This window comes from Zingiber officinale, chromosome 7B (genome assembly GCF_018446385.1).
Source record: "Zingiber officinale cultivar Zhangliang chromosome 7B, Zo_v1.1, whole genome shotgun sequence".
In the NCBI taxonomy this organism is placed as follows: Eukaryota; Viridiplantae; Streptophyta; class Magnoliopsida; order Zingiberales; family Zingiberaceae; genus Zingiber; species Zingiber officinale.
Window position 1 is genome coordinate 109144256 of NC_055999.1, and position 19441 is coordinate 109163696.

At 35.7% G+C, this 19441-nt stretch overlaps 1 protein-coding gene and 1 non-coding gene across 4 annotated transcripts; one reads left to right on the top strand and one right to left on the bottom strand.

Moving 5' to 3' along the window:
• Positions 1 to 5390: 5390 nt before the first annotated feature.
• On the bottom strand, positions 5391 to 14045 carry LOC122006838 (S-adenosylmethionine mitochondrial carrier protein-like). 3 transcript variants are annotated; one of them, XM_042562490.1, is made up of 9 exons: positions 13771 to 14045; positions 13561 to 13655; positions 13037 to 13240; positions 12865 to 12940; positions 12051 to 12146; positions 10562 to 10621; positions 10093 to 10465; positions 6510 to 6645; positions 5391 to 5865 (listed from the first exon to the last, which is right to left on the bottom strand). In XM_042562490.1, exons 3-9 carry the CDS (start codon positions 13154 to 13156, stop codon positions 5677 to 5679), a joined length of 1050 nt encoding a protein of 349 aa, XP_042418424.1. In that variant the 5' UTR covers positions 13157 to 13240; positions 13561 to 13655; positions 13771 to 14045; the 3' UTR covers positions 5391 to 5676. The 3 variants fall into 3 exon arrangements, with proteins under 3 accessions (XP_042418424.1, XP_042418422.1, XP_042418423.1); XM_042562488.1 differs by having other exon boundaries at positions 10093 to 10621; XM_042562489.1 differs by having other exon boundaries at positions 10093 to 10621; positions 13561 to 13658.
• Positions 14046 to 16381: 2336 nt separating this feature from the next.
• On the top strand, positions 16382 to 16465 carry TRNAY-GUA. Its single transcript is given in 2 exon segments — positions 16382 to 16418; positions 16430 to 16465. It is a non-coding gene; the product is annotated as a tRNA-Tyr (tRNA).
• The last annotated feature ends 2976 nt before the right edge of the window (positions 16466 to 19441 follow it).

Below are 19441 nucleotides of genomic sequence, written 5' to 3' on the forward strand. Positions count from 1 at the left end.
CGACCAACCTAGACCTAGCCTTCTAGCCTCCTCCATCAGCCTTGCGTCCCTCGGATGCCTCCCCATCCTTCACGTCTTGCCTTCTGGAGCTTCCATCGCCCTTGTCATTGTTGTCGGGTCTTCCTTTCCCAAGAGGTCGCGCCTCCGAGACTTCATCCATTGCCAAGTTACACTTGGACTTACGTTGCCAAGACTACATGCTTGGACTTACACCGCCAAGACTCATCCTTGGACTTTCCTCCTTTGCCAAGATCACACTTGGACTTCCTTGTTGTACCTGTATCCTGCACACTCACACTGCATATCAAATACAACAATAAACCTAACTTAAACCTTTGCCCAAACATCAAAACCTAGGGTCACTAGATTGCTCCAACAATTCTTAGGGAAATGCTACAATTGTGATCGTATGGGTCACAAGGCTTCAGACTGTAAAAGGCCAAAGAAGAAAAAGCCTGAGACCAACCTGGTAGGAGAACAGGATATGGATCTCTGTGCCATGATCTCTGAAATGAACCTAATAGGTTCCAATCCTCAGCAATGGTGGATTGATACTGGAGCCACCAGACATGTGTGCTGCAACAAAGAACTGCTCCACAACTTCGAAGAAGTCACTTGAGATAAACTGTTCATGGGGAACTCAGCAACCTCGGACGTCATAGGCAAAGGAAAAGTGGTGCTGAAAATGACCTCGGGCAAGGATCTCACTCTAAACAATGTGTTGTATGTTCCGGAGATTCGAAAGAATCTAGTATCCGGCTCACTGTTGAGCAAGCATGGCTTTCGCATTATTTTTGAGTCGGACAGAGTTGTATTGTCCAAAAATGGAGTGTTTATAGGAAGAGGCTATGTACTGATGGGCTGTTTAAGCTCAATGTAATGGCCATTAGGCTCAAGATAAATAAAAGTGAAAGCTCTTCCATTTATATGCTTGAGTCTTCGTGTTTGTGGCATGGTAGACTAGGACATGTTAACTACGATGTATTGCGTAGATTAATAAACATGCAAAGCATACCTACATTCCACCTTGACCCAAAACACAAGTGTGAGATTTGTGTTGAAGCGAAAATGACAAGGTCATCCTTTCAACAGATTGAAAGAAATAATGAACCACTTGACCTAATCCACACAGATGTGTGCGACCTAAAAAGTACGCCAACACGTGGTGGTAATAAATATTTCATCACTTTTGTAGATGATAACACAAAATACTGTTATGTGTATCTGCTCAAAAGTAAGGATGAAGCTATAGAGAAATTCGCTCTCTATAAAAATGAGGTTGAAAACCAGCGTAATAGAAAGATTAAGGTGGTCCGAAGTGATCGAGGCGGTGAATACGTATCGCCATTCGCTGAGTTGTGTGCTGAACATTGGATCAAACACGAAACAACAGCTCCATATACCCCTCAGCAAAACGGAGTTGCTAAGCGAAAGAATCGAACGCTTAAGGAGATGATGAATGCTCTTCCATTAAACTCTGGATTGCCAGAGTCCATGTGGGGGGAAGCTGTGTTAACAGCTAATTACCTTTTAAATAAGGTGCCCCGGAAGAAAATAGATAAGAGCCCTTATGAGTTGTGGAATGGAAGACAACCGTCCTACAAATATTTACGAATGTGGGGGTGTCTTGCCAAAGTGTTGGTACCTGATCCGAAAAGGATTAAGATATGACCAAAGACTGTTGATTGCATATTTATTGGATATGCACAAAACAGCGCTGCGTATAGATTTTGTGTGTATGAATCACACATACCGGAGATACACAAGAACTCGATAATCGAATCGAGAAATGCCTCGTTCTTTGAGCATGTATTTCCTTTTAAGACCCGAGAGGATGCTAGCTCCTCAAAATGGACATATGAAACACAAGACGAAGAAAAAGATGCTGAACCAATGGAGGTTGAGCTTAGACGGAGTAAACGAGCTCGAGTAGAAAAATCCTACGGATCGGATTTTATCACTTTCATACTGGAAAGTGAACCCCGGAGTTACTCAGAAGCAGTAAGCTCGTCTGATGGGCCTCACTGGAGAGAGGCAATTGCATCTGAGATAGATTCTATCTTGCAAATCCACACTTGGGAACTCGTGGATCTTCCTCCGGGAAGTAAACCACTAGGGTGCAAGTAGATTTTCAAGAGGAAAATGAAGTCAGATGACACAATCGATAAATACAAGGCTAGATTGGTAATCAAAGGATACCGACAACAAGAATGCCTTGATTATTTCGATACATACTCTCCGGTATCTAGAATAACTTCTATTAGAGTATTGTTGGCTATCGCTGCTCTATGGAATCTCGAAATACATCAAATGGATGTAAAGACAGCCTTTCTAAACGGGGATTTAGAAGAGGAAATCTATATGAACCAACCTGAGGGGTTTTCTGTGTCAGGACAGAAACACAAGGTCTGTAGATTGGTGAAGTCATTGTATGGCTTGAAACAAGCATCAAAGCAGTGGCATGAGAAATTCGATAATGCCATGAATCTCGAATAGTGCAGTCCATATTCACGAGTATACCTTAAGTACCTCAGTACTCTTGTTATTCATTTCCAGTGCTGAACACCGGGATTACTCGTGTATCTACTCAGTTTGCTTACTGCGTAGGCCAAGTCTGGTCGAGTACAACTCATCAAGTACATCAAACTTCCAATAACTCGAGAGTACTCTATCTGCGAGATACTTTCACCTCGATTTTTCGATAGATGTTGACTAGTATCTATCGGCGTTCGTGCCAACGCAGTATCACCCTTGGTGAATTTCTCAAGAATCTTGTCCACGTAATGGGACTGACTAAGAACAAGTCCTTCTGTCGTTCTATGAATTTTGATTCCTAGAATCACATCAGCTAGCCCCATATCTTTCATGCCAAATCTTGAGTTCAACATATCTTTTATGGATTTGATTATCTTATCATTACTCCCAATGATAAGTATGTCATCTACATAGAGGCACAAGATGACATAGTCACTCTTTGTGACTCCGTGATTTTGCCGTTTTATCCTGGGAAACAGACGTCCACATAAGCCTCTGAGCACCGCGGAGGGGCCGAATCTGTTTTAAGGAGACAGCGCTCTGCTGGACTCGGCATCCACTCTGAGTTCGTGTTGCAGCTCTCGACATCCTGTCAGCAATGTGGCGTCGTTCGACAACTCACGGTGTCCATGACTCATCTACTCGGCGTGTGGCTCGGCTCGCTAGAGTCGACAGTTTGAGATTATCAGCTCAAACCTACTTAATTATAAGTTCTTGTGACTCTGGTACTCACTCAGAAGTGTGGAAAAGAGTTTATGAGACAATCACACAGATTGTAACGGGTTTACTCCCAACACTACCATGGTGATAGAGAGAGAGAAGCAGCCGAAAAGATGAAGCAAACGGACGCAGAAGCACTCTCCCATTATTATCCCATATAACTCATCCGTTCATCCACTTGCCTATCGTGATTTATTTCCTCCTCCGTATTAATCTTGGGCGGACTAGCGGAGGCACTCTGCCTGCAAATTTCCTTTCACATAGTCGTACATTGAAGATAGAAAGATTGGTTGTACGTTGTTCTTCTTGTCGTCGCTACGGCCACTGGCCGGTGCACTTGCGGGCCGCCTTCACAACCGCCCCAACCATTGAAGCAGCCGCTGGAGCTTGCTTCGTGTCCTTTTTTTTGCCATGTGCTTACAGTAAAATTATCATTGAGAACAAAGAATGAAAGAAGAAATGTAATTGAAATGGCTTTATTGAAGATGGATGATTGATTGCCATGTTAAATTTATATAACTTGTCCGCTTGCACTCTTTCTATTTTTATTATTTTCTTAATTATTTATTGCACCCTTCTCAGCTTTATTGAAGATGGATGATTGATTCCCAGCAGTATATAAAACAGACGGATTATCTAAAATATTTCGTGTATTAATAATATTATATCAATGATCAATTTTAAATTTCTATCATTTTATGGACATATCCAAAATATGATATTGTGGCATTCCATAAGATGTGCCACGTGGCATCACTAGGTCAGCATACCAAATGAAGTGGCAGTCAAATCAAAATCAAAATCAAAGTAGATTGAGATCCGTTCGGATGAGTAACAATCCGAGGGGTTCCATCCGGCTCAATCTGACTCACATATCGAAGCCCCTCTTACAAGTTCTCTCCAGAGCATCATGACCCGACTCACCACTTGGACGGACTCATCATGACCCGTATAGGTATGAAGAATCATCAATCAGGATGCCATGATTAAGTACATTAAATACTCATTATTGGTCCACCATCACTAAATGCTCATCATTAGCTCATTGATGCGAAAGCTCATCAATGCGAAAGGAATTCGAATGGGCAACCAAGCAAAGAATACGTTATACACATTTATTAATACGTTATGCACATTTATTATAGCCTCAATAATTAATTTCTTGTATTTACTTAATCCTTCGTAACTCCTTTGTAATAAATGTGGATGTGGGAGGAAGATGAAAGGTCAAAAAGAATTGTATAAAGGGCACAGCAGCGGGGAGAGGGTATTATCACTGTCTGAAAATTCCCTTGTAAGTATATTGGCAAAGTTGTTCTTGAGTTTCTCGCGGAGCAACACCACAGATGATATTAATATTTAAAATTTATTAAAGTTAAAATAAAATATATTAAATTTAAATTTAATAATATTAGACGTAATAATATAATTTTAATAATTTTTTTTAAAACGAAGAAATTGCAAAAAATAATTTATTTAAAATATACGTAGAATGATTGAAATGAAAAATTTTAAAAAAACATTGAGCGATTAAAATACTTTTAATTAAATCATGTTATATAGAGTTAAATATTAGACTATAACTCAAGCTCGTAAGTGGAAAATGAAAATTACCGAAATAAGGATGTCAAAGTAAATATAAAAACTAAAAAACTATGAAAAATAGGTATAAAATTATACATACATATATTTTAACAATCAATACATATTTCAGTTATGCAATATAAAACTTTAATAAATATGTACATTAAATAAGAAAAAAAATCTAAAAAACTTAATTAATAATAAAAAATAAAATAAAATTTATTTAAATATAAATAATAATATATAATAAAAAATAATATCTAATAATATAAAAAAAATCTATATAGTCAACTTTATCTATATCTAATGAAATAAAGCTTCATTGTTGTTACATAAGCTTCTAAAATTATCATGCTTCAATCAAATCTAATTGCCGTGGTACGTTTTAACTTAACTTTTTTGCAAATTTGTAACATGTGAATTTATAATATGTATGACATAAATACAAATAGGCAGATATCCATAGTGCAATATCATAACGTAGCCAACAAAAATTTAAAAAAGAAAAAGAGACCTTTGTTGATTCAATTTAGGACAGGGATGATTCCGCCTTGCTACTTGAAAAGGATTTGTTCTTACTCAAAAGATGTCTGGTCATTGCCAACAAGAAAAGGAAATATTACAAAAAAAATATTAATAAATGCAAATTTATTAAATGTTTAGAAAAACTAGCAATTTCTGAAATACAATGGCTGCGTTTGCTCATGGTTGAGCTATTGACCATCTGAGATATCTTTATTTGGTATTGGTATTGTTTCCCTGTCCACGTACAAACTAGCTGATTTGCCTGATGCAGAGCAGTTTCTTAAGTCAAGATCCAATCATATTCATGTAGGGTCATAACAAATAATCGACAGTTAATAGATAGCTGCCGACAAAAACGAAGGATGAAATTCCACAGCAGAGCACTCGCGGCCACAGTCCGCGAAACATAATGTTCCTGTCAGCAGGAGACATTCCGGCAACTCTCTCTAGCCAATTTCCTGGAGCTTCCCATCTCAAGAGCTTTCTTTCCATGGCAATATACTGCCAAAAAAATAGTCAACTTAATATTTGTACCATCATATTACATACACATAATGAATGAATAAGATATGGATAAGTGGCTTACTGAGCAGGTTGACAATTATAAGGTTTAGCGAGAGTATTAAATTTCTCTAAATTATGATTAAAAAAAAAGACATGACAGAAACATGGCCATTGTTCAAGGTTGCTGTATTTTGGCAATTAATACTAGCAGTATCAAATGAATGAGAAAGCAGCACCAGTTAAAGCTCCAGAAAAGCCAGCAGCAAGGCTTGAAGCAGTGTTCGTAATTATTTAAATTCCAGATTTTTTTTTCAATTATTTGTTAACTGATGTCAATCCATTTACACTTGATTTTAAGTGAGTTGTATGGGATTGTTGATTTTCCTACAAGGATTGGGTGGATTACAGTGATGTGTTCAATTTATCGGCAAATATCATATTGAACACAGACGATGCAATCCACCATGGTCAATCAAGATGGTTATCAGCAATTTTTTAGAACTATGAATTTACTTGCATAGTAGAACTTGTATTCTGCCATCAACTTCATAGCAAATAATGTAACGCGCAAACATTATAAGAGCTCAAATAGTGACATCCGAAGTAAATTGTTAGCAAATTTATGTCCAATGAATTTGTACCTTAGGTATGACTATACTCTGGGACCGAGTTTTAGCAGTGTCAAATGAATGAGAAGCAGCAGCAGCTAAAGCTCCCGAAAAGCCAGCAGCAAGGCTTGAAGCAAGTGGGGATACAGGATCAATTTCATCAATTGACCTGAATACATTAGAGAAAAAATGAAATGAAAATGCACTATCATGCTACTAACAAACTGAAGCTTTGATAACATAAGCATTCCTTATATGAATATTATGGATGATAGTAGTTAAGAATTAAGTATCCTCTTATTTTTCATATCCAAAATAAAATTACAGCTTGTGTATTTATAGTCTCTAGGCATAACTAATTTTATTGACAAATAAGGCAGCAAAAGTAGGTTATGCCTTGGACCACATTATCACTTGTTAGTTGTTACATTGAAACAGAACTTGAGTTGCAATAAATTACTTGATAAAACTTTCGGCAATTTGTTCACCAAGTAGATGACATGTTGGTCTTCTTGGACACAACAACATCTCAAATAAAATGGCAGACAACCTCCATTTGTTAAGCACATTCATAAAATATTAGATTATTTAAAACGTAGACACCCTTGCTTGACAGTTACATTCATATCAGAAGATTCAGTACTTATAAATCCAGCTCATCAAGGAGTTCATCTGTATTATCTCACAAATTTGTCATAGCTTAATAGTGTGCTTTAGCAGATCATCACACTAGAAGCCAAATTTTTTCCTTTTTTTTTTTTTTGACTTTTCCATGTTACTAAGTTGCCCCCAATCGTATGCACAAAATTCAAAAGTGGAGGTCTATCAGTAGCAAAAGCAGCAAAATCAAAATTGGTAAAAGAACTAATGCTCAAGTGTCCAAGCTTCTTCTACAGTACGTCTATCCCACAGATCCTTTAATACATGCAAAATTCTTTAAATTGCTTCTTAACAGCACTTCTCAAGCTTTTACATAAAGTGACTCATAAAAACAACTACAGATAATATATCTAGTTTGATAACTGTGAGATATATTATTTTGCCCGCAAGTATTTGACAACGAGCATAGTCTTCAAAATCATCTACAACATTATTATTTGGAAATTTCCAGTTAACTCTATTGGTTTCCAACCAAGTGTATCAACTTCTTCCAAGGATTCATTGCATATCTTATTTGAGATAAAGTCGTCCCTTCATAATTATAGGTAACTTTCACTAGATAAAATAGCATCATTGTAAAACTTCAATAATAAATTCAACCTTCGAATTAGTTTTTTGTGCATGTGACCTTAGATATAACTTCTTTTTAAAAGAATGTTATTGACATCAACTATCTGAATTATACTGCCAGTGGTGTTATGCCAAGCAAAGACAAAATGGTCCACTTTGCAACACTTGCAACCGACTTGAATGATCTCCTAGCAAAACTTCGCAAACCTAATTAGAGAATTTTGCTTAAGATCATAGATGTTGTTTAAGTTTACATGCTCTAGTCTACTCCAAACATTATGGAGGTTGTTCCAAAAAAACCTTTTTAGAAAGGTGCTCAGGAAAATATCTTTGGCAACCAATCTACTAACTCTGATCTATTGTCAGGGAAAACAAAACATGAAACGAGTTGAGATTAGCAGCAATGAAGAACATCTCGAAGTAATTCACACTATGGATATAAGTCTAGTCTTTTGCAACTGATAAATAAAGTATGAGTAATGAGCCTAATCTCATGACTAGTTACTATAAAAATAGTTATGCCTAGGTCTATAGATACATGAGTTGTGTCCTCTACCCTATATAAGCAAATAAAAATATTTTCAAACTGGGTATCAACTGTGTTCCAAAATTCCTCATCTATAAACAAATGGTATATGTAGGTTGCTCCAAATAATTTTTTTCAAAAAGGTATATAGTAAAATATTTTTAACACCCATCTGAATCTACTAACTCTGATCTATTGTCAGGGAAAACAAAACATGAAATGAGTTGAGATTAGCAGCAATGATGAACATCTCAAAGTAATTCACACTATGGGTATAAGTCTAGTCTTTCGCAACTGATAAATAAAGTATGAATAATAAACCTAATCTCAAGACCTATTAAAAAATTAGTTATGCCTAAGGCTATAGAAACATAAGTTGTATTCTCTACTCTATATACACAAATAAAAAATAGTTGCCTTGGGCTATAGGATGCTCAAGATGTGTCAATTCTTCTAACAAAAGTGGCGAGGGTGCACTCAGGTGAGAGATCAGGTTTACATAAGGGAGTTCATAAGCAAGCTCCTTCTAGAGGTGCAAGAGATATACACAATGTGCATTGAAGGTAGGATGAAGAGGCATTAAGTTAAGAACTACGTACTAACAGTCTTCCTTTATCCAAAATAGGATTAAAACTTATGTACTCATGCCCTACAGGCATAACTTATCTTTATATAGAAGCAAGCAACAGACTTGGTTATGCCGTCCTATTTTATCTAACAATAGTAATAGCTAAATTCCGCAAAAAAATAACTTTTAAGAACTTTTTTTCTCCACTTACAAAAAGAAGAAACTTTTTCTCACAACTTCCAATTCTAACCTTTGTTCTTTATGCATGAATAATGTAGATCCAATTGGTGCTTGCAATCTGATCAAACTACAACGATTGGATATTATACGAGTTGTAAAGAAATGGAGAAGAATCCACAAAAACTTGAGGTTGAAGCAAACAGAGTCCATAATTACCAAAGAATTGGGCAAAAGGCAATTACGCTCACCCCAACCCCCCGGTCAGCCCGCCCTAGGACCATCATGAGGGAAGTAAATCACGGTGAGTGAGAGGTAAGATGGATGGGAGGGTGAGTTGTGCCGCGGTGCACGGATTTACGCCCTGCTAGCCCAGGGATTCGACCCTTAGCTCTTTGGACAAATCTGTCATCCACTTACCATCTTAGCTAAGCCCGTGGAGGCCATAATTACCAAAGAATGAACAGATGAGTGAAACACCAGTTTAATAAACAACTTGATACTATAAATTTAAGTGTGTGGAGTCCAATATGACCTATGACAAGATGTAAAGATCGAACTCTATTGGGCACTCTTATTCAATCAGCTTTAAGTGTAATACTTGATCTCTAAGAGGTCTACCACTCTAGATTTATCTATGACAACTGACAAGAAACCAAATCTCTCTTTTATGACCCCTTCCACAGGACCTGCATTGACGGGAGTTTCGTGTATCGGGCTGCCCTTAATCTGACTGAATGGATGTTTGCAGCAGCACATAGTTAGAATAATAATGCAACATATTTAAACTATGTAACCTGTTAGTTCAACATGGATGGACAACCAGTTAACATAAGTGTTAATTCCATACCCTAGCTATGGAAAATTCAATAAAAATATTGCATGATTTTTTTTCCTGATGCAACAAAGACAACTCTGAGATCAAAACCTTAATGATTAGGTCACACAAAATGAACCCTTGACACCAGAACATACACCAATATACACAATCTAATTTTCAGAAACCCAGGAGCTGATTATACACGATCTTCTAATACACCAACCACACAAATGAACAAACTAAGACAAATGTCAGAAACATTCTGCATATCTTTAAAAGATATCCATTGACATACCTGGGTGGTGGGTTCATATCACGAGAATTCCAATCAAGCATCGCTAAGTACAAGAATTGCCAAGTAGAAAAGAAAAATCCACCATAAACACATTTTTGAGTTATCGCAGGTCTAAGTCCTTTCCATAAAGCATTCCATCCTTCCAGAGATACAATTTTAGATGGTTCTCTAACCTCAGAAGCAAGTGGAGGTCTCCCAGAGCCAGTCAGCAACCATGGGCATTGCTTAAGTGCACCAAGCATATCTCCATGAGTGGTATTGATATTGGTAGGAAGAGTGGACAAGAGACCAATAGTATAATTCCATGAGTTGACATTAGGGGTATAGCCTGGTAGTAGTTTTGAAACAAGGGTTGACGATTTTGGCATAACCACTGCAGAACCAGAGCTTTTTATATAAGAAGCTGAGTAGACCTGTCTCCTATGTTTAAGAAGTTCAAAAGGAGTGCACACAACAGCTTCAACAGCACCTGCTGTTAGTCCTGCTAAAAGAGCCTCGTGAATGTAGACATGGCTGCTCTTTCTTCCATCTGCCAAAAACAACCAACACAAAATAAGAGTTTACATTAAAGGAAATTGAATACTCATACGGCATTCGACAATTGATATTCGCATTCAATTCATTATCCAGAAATTATATAAAATGTGATCGACAGTCAAATAATCTGCCACATCTAGAGTGATATTGTATGAGGCGAGGCTAGTTGAACTGTAGTACATTGTCAAAATTTCCAAAGCATAATCTTGCAATGAGATAATTAGGGATGTCTGCTAGTTAAATACGAAAGAAATTCTATCAGTCATGTTGACATCTTAATGGCTAAACTACTCAAGAGACACAAAATGCAGATGGCTAAGAGAAAACATATCACTATTTATTTAGCTAAAGTAGCTCAGTATTTATGCCAAAAGATGGCACTTAAGGAAGAGATGATTAACCAGAAAGAGACAAGAAAAGAAAAGAGTGATGAACATGCTTTATGGGTAAATTATGGTTAGTCATTCATATGGGGCAAAGTAAATGGCAGTTAGGAAACAACACGCGCACAGGGTTAGCATAATGGAAGAATGATAAGATGAATATATTAAATTATGAGAGAGAAAATACTATTGTCCATAAGCAGTTAGGTGTACTTCATTTGATGATAAATTAGAGAAAGCAGATTAAGATGATGTGGACACATTAGATAACATGTAAACTCCATAATTAAACAAGTTGAATTAATTAAAATAGAAGGCACAAAGAATAAAAAACACTATAAATAACATTTAACACAATTGAAAGTTACTTTAAAAATATGGACATTAGTAGCTATATAACCGATAAAGCTCGATTTTGAGACAAGACCTTGTAGCTGATCTTATATAGTTAGGTCTCATGACTTCTTTGTTGTGGTTATAAATATGGAAAAAAAGAGAAAATTGCACCACAAACTAAATAAAGTTTCTTGCATGCTTTATTATGAGGCTCAATATTCATAAGTGTAAAAATCTAGAAATAATTACCAAATTATGAACTTTAAATAGGTCACAAAGTTAGTGAATATTCATCAATCCCAAGGAATCATGCAGTAGCAAACGAGTCTTTATGACTACACTATATTTTGTTGCAACTACTCTCACTTCTAAAATTTTATCATCTTTATGACTACACTATATTTCTTAAATTCTTCACCACCTTCTAAAACGATTCCACTTCAAACAGACAGCCATATTTACCATTCCTCTTTCCAAGGTCCTAATTTTTAGGTAGTCAATCCAAGGTCTATAAATACACACGTTGTATTCCTATTTGATCGACAATACGATATATATTTCTTTACTCACCTGTATGGCTATATCTCAGTTAGCACAATAGACAAGAGACTGCAAAATAAAGAATATACCATGTATTCTTGCATAACTATAATCAAGTTATTAGCTGGCTAAATATTCTTCTTAAAACTTTAAGTAAGGTACCTTTGTAGTAAGCAGTTAAAATCTCATATGTTCCAAAACGCCCTCCCAAGCCCAATAAATTGCCAACTATAGACCATCCAAGACCACTGTATAAACCTGTAACGGGGGCAAAAGAAATACACTTTAAAAATAAACAAAATAAGAATCCAATGAGGAAATCATAGGCAATAATGGCAGAGATAAACTAAAAGCCCATAATGCACTAATACATTTGTCTGTCTATATAAATTGTAGTGTTCAAGTCATTCCGAGGCATTTTCCTTAGTTTGCTTGTTAGCACATTGGTTTCCTATCATGTCTTGGTCATGCCATAAAATTCACTTGAATGTGATGAAAAATCCAATTACTTTGCATTAGATGGCAAGCAACAAGGTGTAAAAAGGGTGATGAATATTGTGTGAATACTTGATACTTAGAGCTTTCATCTGCATCCTTGTTCCCGTATCCAACACCCAACATGTCAACACCTCCATTGACCACATGCAAAAGCTTTTCAATAATTAAGCGTTGGATGATTCATACCTACATTGGGTGCTTTATTCCAGTCCTTGTGATGTAGGTGTAAATCAATGAACTCCTAAATCCAACATTACTTCCCATTAGATATAAATTTTATTCTATCTGGTTAAAAAAAGACATCAATTTTCATTCTCTTTGCATAATAAGTGTAAGGTAATAATATGGTGTAACTATTATAATGTATTTTCAACAAAAAAGTATACTTGGCACCATCAATCCTCCACCTTTCTTGATCAGAGACCCATAATCTAATATGATTAAATTCAAAATATAAGGAATTTAGATCAAGCAGTACCTGATAATCCCGAGACTTTTTGAACCCTGTCAACCACCTGAGAAAGACTAAATTGTTGGCTTGGTCCTGCAGCAATCTGTTACATGTACTTGATCAACAAAGAGGGATAAAATTTATCAAAATTAATGGTAGTATCATTTAGCATAAAAGGCAACAAGGGCAGAAATGGTACCTGGAGGAGAGTTTTAAGGCTGTCGAGGGGATGAGTTAAGGATGTGGCAACTGAGACGGAGCTGGTGCTCGCTACTACATGGACAAGAAATGTGTTATCCCTGAAGAAATCTAAACCCATTTGGTAAGTGTTGGACTTGCGACAGTTCGTCTTTGGATCAAGGATTGTGCAATTATGGTTCTGGTTCAATAAGATGTCCAAGCCCTAAATCATTGGAGTAATCCGTAAATGGTTGCACTGCATGTTACTTACAATTCATTGAAAGTAATACAGCATATGCTAAATGTAAAAAAAGCAACCTAAATACAGCAATCTTCTTGACAAAAAGGTAGAAACAATTCAACAAACCAAGTCCCCAAAATTAAGCCTCATTACTCTAATAAGAATTCATTAATTTAATATCTTAAATCATTTTCACAAATAGTTTATTTATCAAGGCTCTGATCATCACGCAATTACAAGAAAAATAGCCAATAACGTAATAACCCTTCCTTACGAGTCCAACCGATGAAAAAAGGACCAACCTTTGCGGTGATTAACTGGAAAAAGAGGAACACGCCACTGTGGGTGGACGAAGGGCACGCCCTTGACACTCCTATATATACTCGATCACCTGAAGCTGCTAGAGACAAAGAACAGAGAAAAGCAACGTATTACAGTGATGCTGTGTTGACAAAATTCCCGTAGTGCTGCAAGAAAACAAGATCTCGCACGAAAGGAGCAAACGTTCTCACAGTCTCAAGCCATAGCTTCCGGCGTTGAAACACGGAAGAAAATGGCTGTTCCTGCCGAAGAATGCACGAGCTTGGGGCGGCGGGCAATTGGACAGGTGGCGAAGGCTGGACAAACGGCGGCGTGCAGCGGCTCAGACGACCAGCGCTGGCACAAGCGCAGCTCTCAGGCGGACGGCGGCGACGACGAAGGTTGATCGGATCGAGATAAAGAGTCGAGAGCAGAGTGAAGGAAAAGGGTTTTGAAGACCCAAACAAATCTCGACCCAAGTACTGCCCGGTTCAATTTAACCCAAATCGAGCTTAATTTTACGCCAAAATGTTTTTACAAAAACCTCTAATAATTTTGAGCAACTATTTTTGGCTCCTTAATCAAAGCATTTTTCTCATTACATTGTAATTTATTTAACGCACGATTATCATATGGGCATGCTTGCTATATGCATGTATGAACTAGAGTCTCTCAAGGCAAATTGATTGAGCTTTTACCCTCAAGACATAATAAGACTATGACGCAACTACAATTGAATTTGTGATTCACAATCCAAAAAACAATACGACAATCTTGATAATCTTGACACTCCAACTCGGTTACCATTTACCATCGTAGATTTTGGCACTCCAACTCTCAATGATCTTAGACATAGTTCAACATGCATGGGAATTGATTCCACCTAGCCTTGCACTTCTTGCATTATAAACCATATCCTGAAAAATGCAAAATACATTTTACTCAAATTATACGAAAACTAGGTGGATAAAAAGAAGTTGTGGAGCTCGTTCATAAGCGCGCAAGTTGTTCTATTGACTCCCCTCGTTTCACATACAAATGTAAACATGATGATAAATCAATGATAACATAAGAACCAGAGTAAGAGATCACTTCATTGGGGTTAGGAAGAATCAAAATTATGATGATAATCAACTCCTTACAAAGAAGTATTTCATAGGTGCATTGTAGTAAAAGGTGGAGTCCCTTCGGATGGGTCTAGTGGTTAGCGAGGTGTTACCATCATAAGGTCTAGGATTCAAATCTCGGCAAAGTCGAGATAAATGTCTCCCTTATGTGCTAGTTAATATTCCAAAGGCTAGTAATCGTTCGTGATTTACCTCCTCCATGTTGACCCTGGGACGGGTTGGCGGGAGCGCTGGGGGCGAGCGTATTCACCTTTTGCCACCATTATAGTAAAAGATGGAATATGTCATCCCAGTGGCCCTACACGCTCAATCCTATGACCATTTATGAGAAGGTAAATTGAGAAGCAGTGGTTAGTCACTGCGGAGGAGGATTATTCGTTTAGCTTTGTCAAGAATCGACTCTTGCTCATTATAGCAAGTTCTGCCTGCAGTAACTAATTTAACCTTGTCTCAAGGCAAACATTTCATAAGCACATGTGACATTTGGTAAAAGGCGATTCGCTCACCCCTAGTGTCAAATTTCGACCCCAAGATCTCAGGTGACAACATTCGATGTCTCAACCACGGTACCTCCCCGAGGGGACAATAATCCATATGTACATGTGACAAAAGTTGATTCGCTCGCCCCCAACGCTCCCGTCAATCCGTTCCTAAGCCAATACTGAGGAGGTAAATCACGGGTGACTACTAGCCATTAGTATAAGTGGCAAGGTATGAGGAAGACATGCTTGAACATGTCGAATTTCAACTCTAAGACCTTATAGGTACATGGTGGCAAAAGGCGAATACGCTCGCCCCCAGCGCCCCCGCCAACATGTCCTAGGGTCAATATGGAGGAGGTAAATCATGGATGACTACTAGCCTTTGGAATAGTGACTAGCACATAATGGAGGTATTTACCTCGGCTTTGTCGAGATTCGAACCCCAGATCTCATGATGACAACACCTCATACGTTAACCACTAGACTCATCCGAGGGGATAAAGTTGTACTATAAATAATGCAATTACTAATTTGTTAGGTTGGAATTGTCAAATTGAGATGTAAACTTTTCAATTAGTTGGGAGATATAAGAGTGGAAGGTGATTAAGAATTGCAATGGAGACATAAAAGGAGTTCATTCAACAATGTACAATTTGAGAAATTCTTACGAGCTAAGTTGTCAAAATTCTGTCACCGATGTAAGATAATGAATGCTTCCATTTTGATTTTAAAATTATATATAATTTTAATTTTAAATATAATAGTAAATTATATTATTTTGCTATGAACATAATTTTTGTAGTTGCACTATTAATGATTATTTTTAAATTATTTATTTTTCTCTCATGTAATTAAATGATTTTAATAATTAAAATAGTAAACAATAGAGATACATTTTGGTAAATATCTTTAGTCGAATGTCAAGATCACGATGATTTTAAATCGATCAATACACTATCTTTTTGTTATGAGATAATAGTAAATGATTTTGATGGTATAAAGATTATACATTGATCTCGGATGGTCGATCAATTTTATAATCATTTATAGAAATTTTATAATCATTTATAAAGATAAATTACAAATCTTTTATCTTTGAATACTGATTATTGTAGGGAAGAGACTTGGTAAATATTCCGTGAGATCTAGTCATATTGACTTGAAAATAGATTAGTAAATAAATATATAATATAATAACTCTACTTTATGCAAAGCCGACCTTAGCTCAGTTGGTAGAGCGGAGGACTGTAGTTGTCACAGTGATCCTTAGGTCGCTGGTTCGAATCCGGCAGGTCGGATGTTTTTTTTTTACTTTAAACAAATTTGAAAATAAATTTTTTGTTCGAAGAAAAAAATGATACTGATTACAATAAAATATCCTTTTTTTTCTTTGTTTTTTTTATTTTGACACGCATTTTGTAGAAATTCCATTTTACAAAAACATGAAACCAAATGCTTTACTATTTATTTATTTATTTTTTATTTTTTATAAAAAAAAACAACCCATCTCATTGCTATAACAACAACAATAATCAACTTATTATCTACTTAAATAGAGTAACTTTATAAATTTTCTTATGTCTTCATGTATATACTTAAATACATTTTACTCTATTTTATCATTCTCATTTATATTTAAATAAATTTTATTTTATAATAATTAATTAAATATTCTTTGATTTTCTATATGTATTTATTCTGGTATCGTATTTTAGAATTTTTTTTCTCAATATTAATTATAATATAAAATAAAATTACTATACATCGAATTTTATATCAAAATACATTTTAAAAACTTAATTTAAATTACTCAAATTTAATTGAAAGTATTCTAATTTTATAAAAATTACTTCACAGTATTACATCAACCATAACCATCACTAGAATAAGTGGCGCTAAAAATCAAATAAAATACTCTTTTTACCCTACTAAAAAAAAATGTATATATCAAATAAAAATATAACATAATTGATATCAAACTTTTGATTTATAAAATATTATTTAAAACTTTTGATGAATAAAAAAATTGAATGAGACATCTGTCCTATCATTGTGCATTCTTTGGATAATTTATGCCCTTGATAATCGAGCACAAATTTGTTGGACCACTGTTTTTATGATCTAAGGGATATGTTACTCTTATTTACAGTTGGATTATGGTCATGATCTGATCGTAAATTATTGTGATCCTTTCTTGGATTCACCGTCCCCACCAGGTTATAATTTTTGTTTGGAACGGATGGCCGGAGGCCGCCCGAAGGCTTCCGGTGATGGATAAGTGGTCAGGTTATTGGGCGTCGAGCGAGGGTGTCCTCCGACCGTCCGTTCCGAACAAAAACTATAACCTGATGGGGACGGTGAACCCATGAAGGGATCACAATAATTTACGGCGAGATTACGATCATGATCTGATTATAAATACAACTAACACATCCCCTGAACTATAAAAAATAATCCAAAAAATTCTACCTCCCGATAGCCCCCCTACTAACTCAACTGCTAAACCTACAAGATCTGCATAAATAAAATAAAACACCACTGCTTAGGAAAGAGTGAGTGGCTTTATTTAAGTCTCCAAATTTTGGGAGCACTATTCTAGAACAAATAAATTATAAAAAAGAAATGTGAGCTAAAATACAATACACTAGGGGTTGCCCTTGGCAGGTTGGCCTCTGTTTCTGCACTCCATTAAACAAGTCAGTGATTCCAGTGACCTTGATCAGTCTCCATGGTTGTTAATGTTGACAGGGAGAGTCAACAATCTCCTCATGATCCACAAATCTCATGCATTGCATTGAGCAGAGTTGCGATCACAAATCTCATGCATTGCTTTCTCCACATCTATGTGCCCAAAGAGCCGCAGCCATTTTTCTACTTGAGTTTGGCTCTTCGGCTTCTATCAATCACATAAAGTTCAATTTGTTGTTTCCGATGGACTTGACCCGTCTTTTTTGAGGGTTTGTGAGATATAACTAGGAGGAAGACCCTCTTCGTTCCAACCCAACCTACTCAAAAGGGCTTTCAGTCGATGCGTAATTGCTAATAGGTCGAGTATGAATAGAACGCGAACCCGAGCTTGAGCTCTTGAGTCTTTTAGTCAGTTGCTTGTACAGAATGAAGTCCTGTTTGTTTGTTTGTTTTTTCAATTCAGTGCCTTCTTCCCCTATTTGTTTGGAAGCCATGAGGGAAGCTATCCAGTGCCGGCTGAAGGCATAGGCCTTATGCCTAGGGCTCTAATAAAATTGGGGTCCTAATTTTTTATATTATATTATGTTATATATATATATATCATCCTTAAATTTAGATCAATTTAAAAATTATCAATTTCAAGTTTTAAATTATTCTAATTTTATTTATTTTTTAATTTTTTCAATTGTATATCTTATATTTTAAAACCCCAATTAATTCTTTCATTTCCACATTGATCTCTAAAAAAAATATACACTCTAATAATTGATAATCTCGTATCTTTTTATTTTCTTATTAGTGTTTTCACGTCTTTTTTTCTCTCTCACTCGGTGATCTCGATGATCTCGTGTCTTTCTTTTCTCTTGTCAATGATACTTTTAAAGGACGTCATTTTTTTTCCTTACTAATGATCTATCTTATGCGTTCTTTCTTCCTTTTTCAGATAAGAACCTAAAGTAAATATTTTTATTCATTCATTTGATGTTTTGATTTGATGCAAAATAGTATATTAGTTTTTTTAAACATCAAATTGATTCCCGATATTAAAAAAACATTACTCAATTAAAAATGTGAACTATATAGATTTATTATTAATATTAAAATTTAAAAATCAAAAGAATCACTTGAAACTTGAAATGAAAAATCACTTAAATTTTTCTTAGAAGATAATACTTTAAAAAATATATAAATTAAAATCAATACTTAAAATATTAAAAAATATTTTTTTAATGTATGAATAACTTATAGAATACTACTAATAATATTTGTTAATATAAAGTCATTGAAATTTTTTTTCAAAATTAAAATTAATAAAATTTTATTTATGTTCAATAATATCTTATAAAAAAATAAATAATTTAACAATTTTATCCAAGGAAAAAAATTATTAGCAAGTTTAAATATAAAATTTTAATTAAATTTTTTTATCTAAACAAATAAAAAAAATAAATTTTATATAAAAATTTAAAATTTGCCTAGAGCCTCCGAACCGGTTGAGACGACCGTGAAGCTATCGGTGTTGCATCGCCTGCATCCTGCCGTGCGATGCGCTTGACTTGGTGCGCATCGTGCACTCCACTGGCCGC

Excerpts from the sequence above, each read along its gene's own strand:
- LOC122006838 (XM_042562488.1), bottom strand. The coding sequence starts at position 13,156 with ATGGGTTTAGATTTCTTCAGGGATAACACATTTCTTGTCCATGTAGTA. Across the intron at positions 12,147-12,864 it reads AAAAGTCTCGGGATTATCAG|GTTTATACAGTGGTCTTGGA; the intron begins GTACTGCTTGAT and ends CCCCCGTTACAG. Across the intron at positions 10,622-12,050 it reads TTTAACTGCTTACTACAAAG|ATGGAAGAAAGAGCAGCCAT; the intron begins GTACCTTACTTA and ends TGTTTTTGGCAG.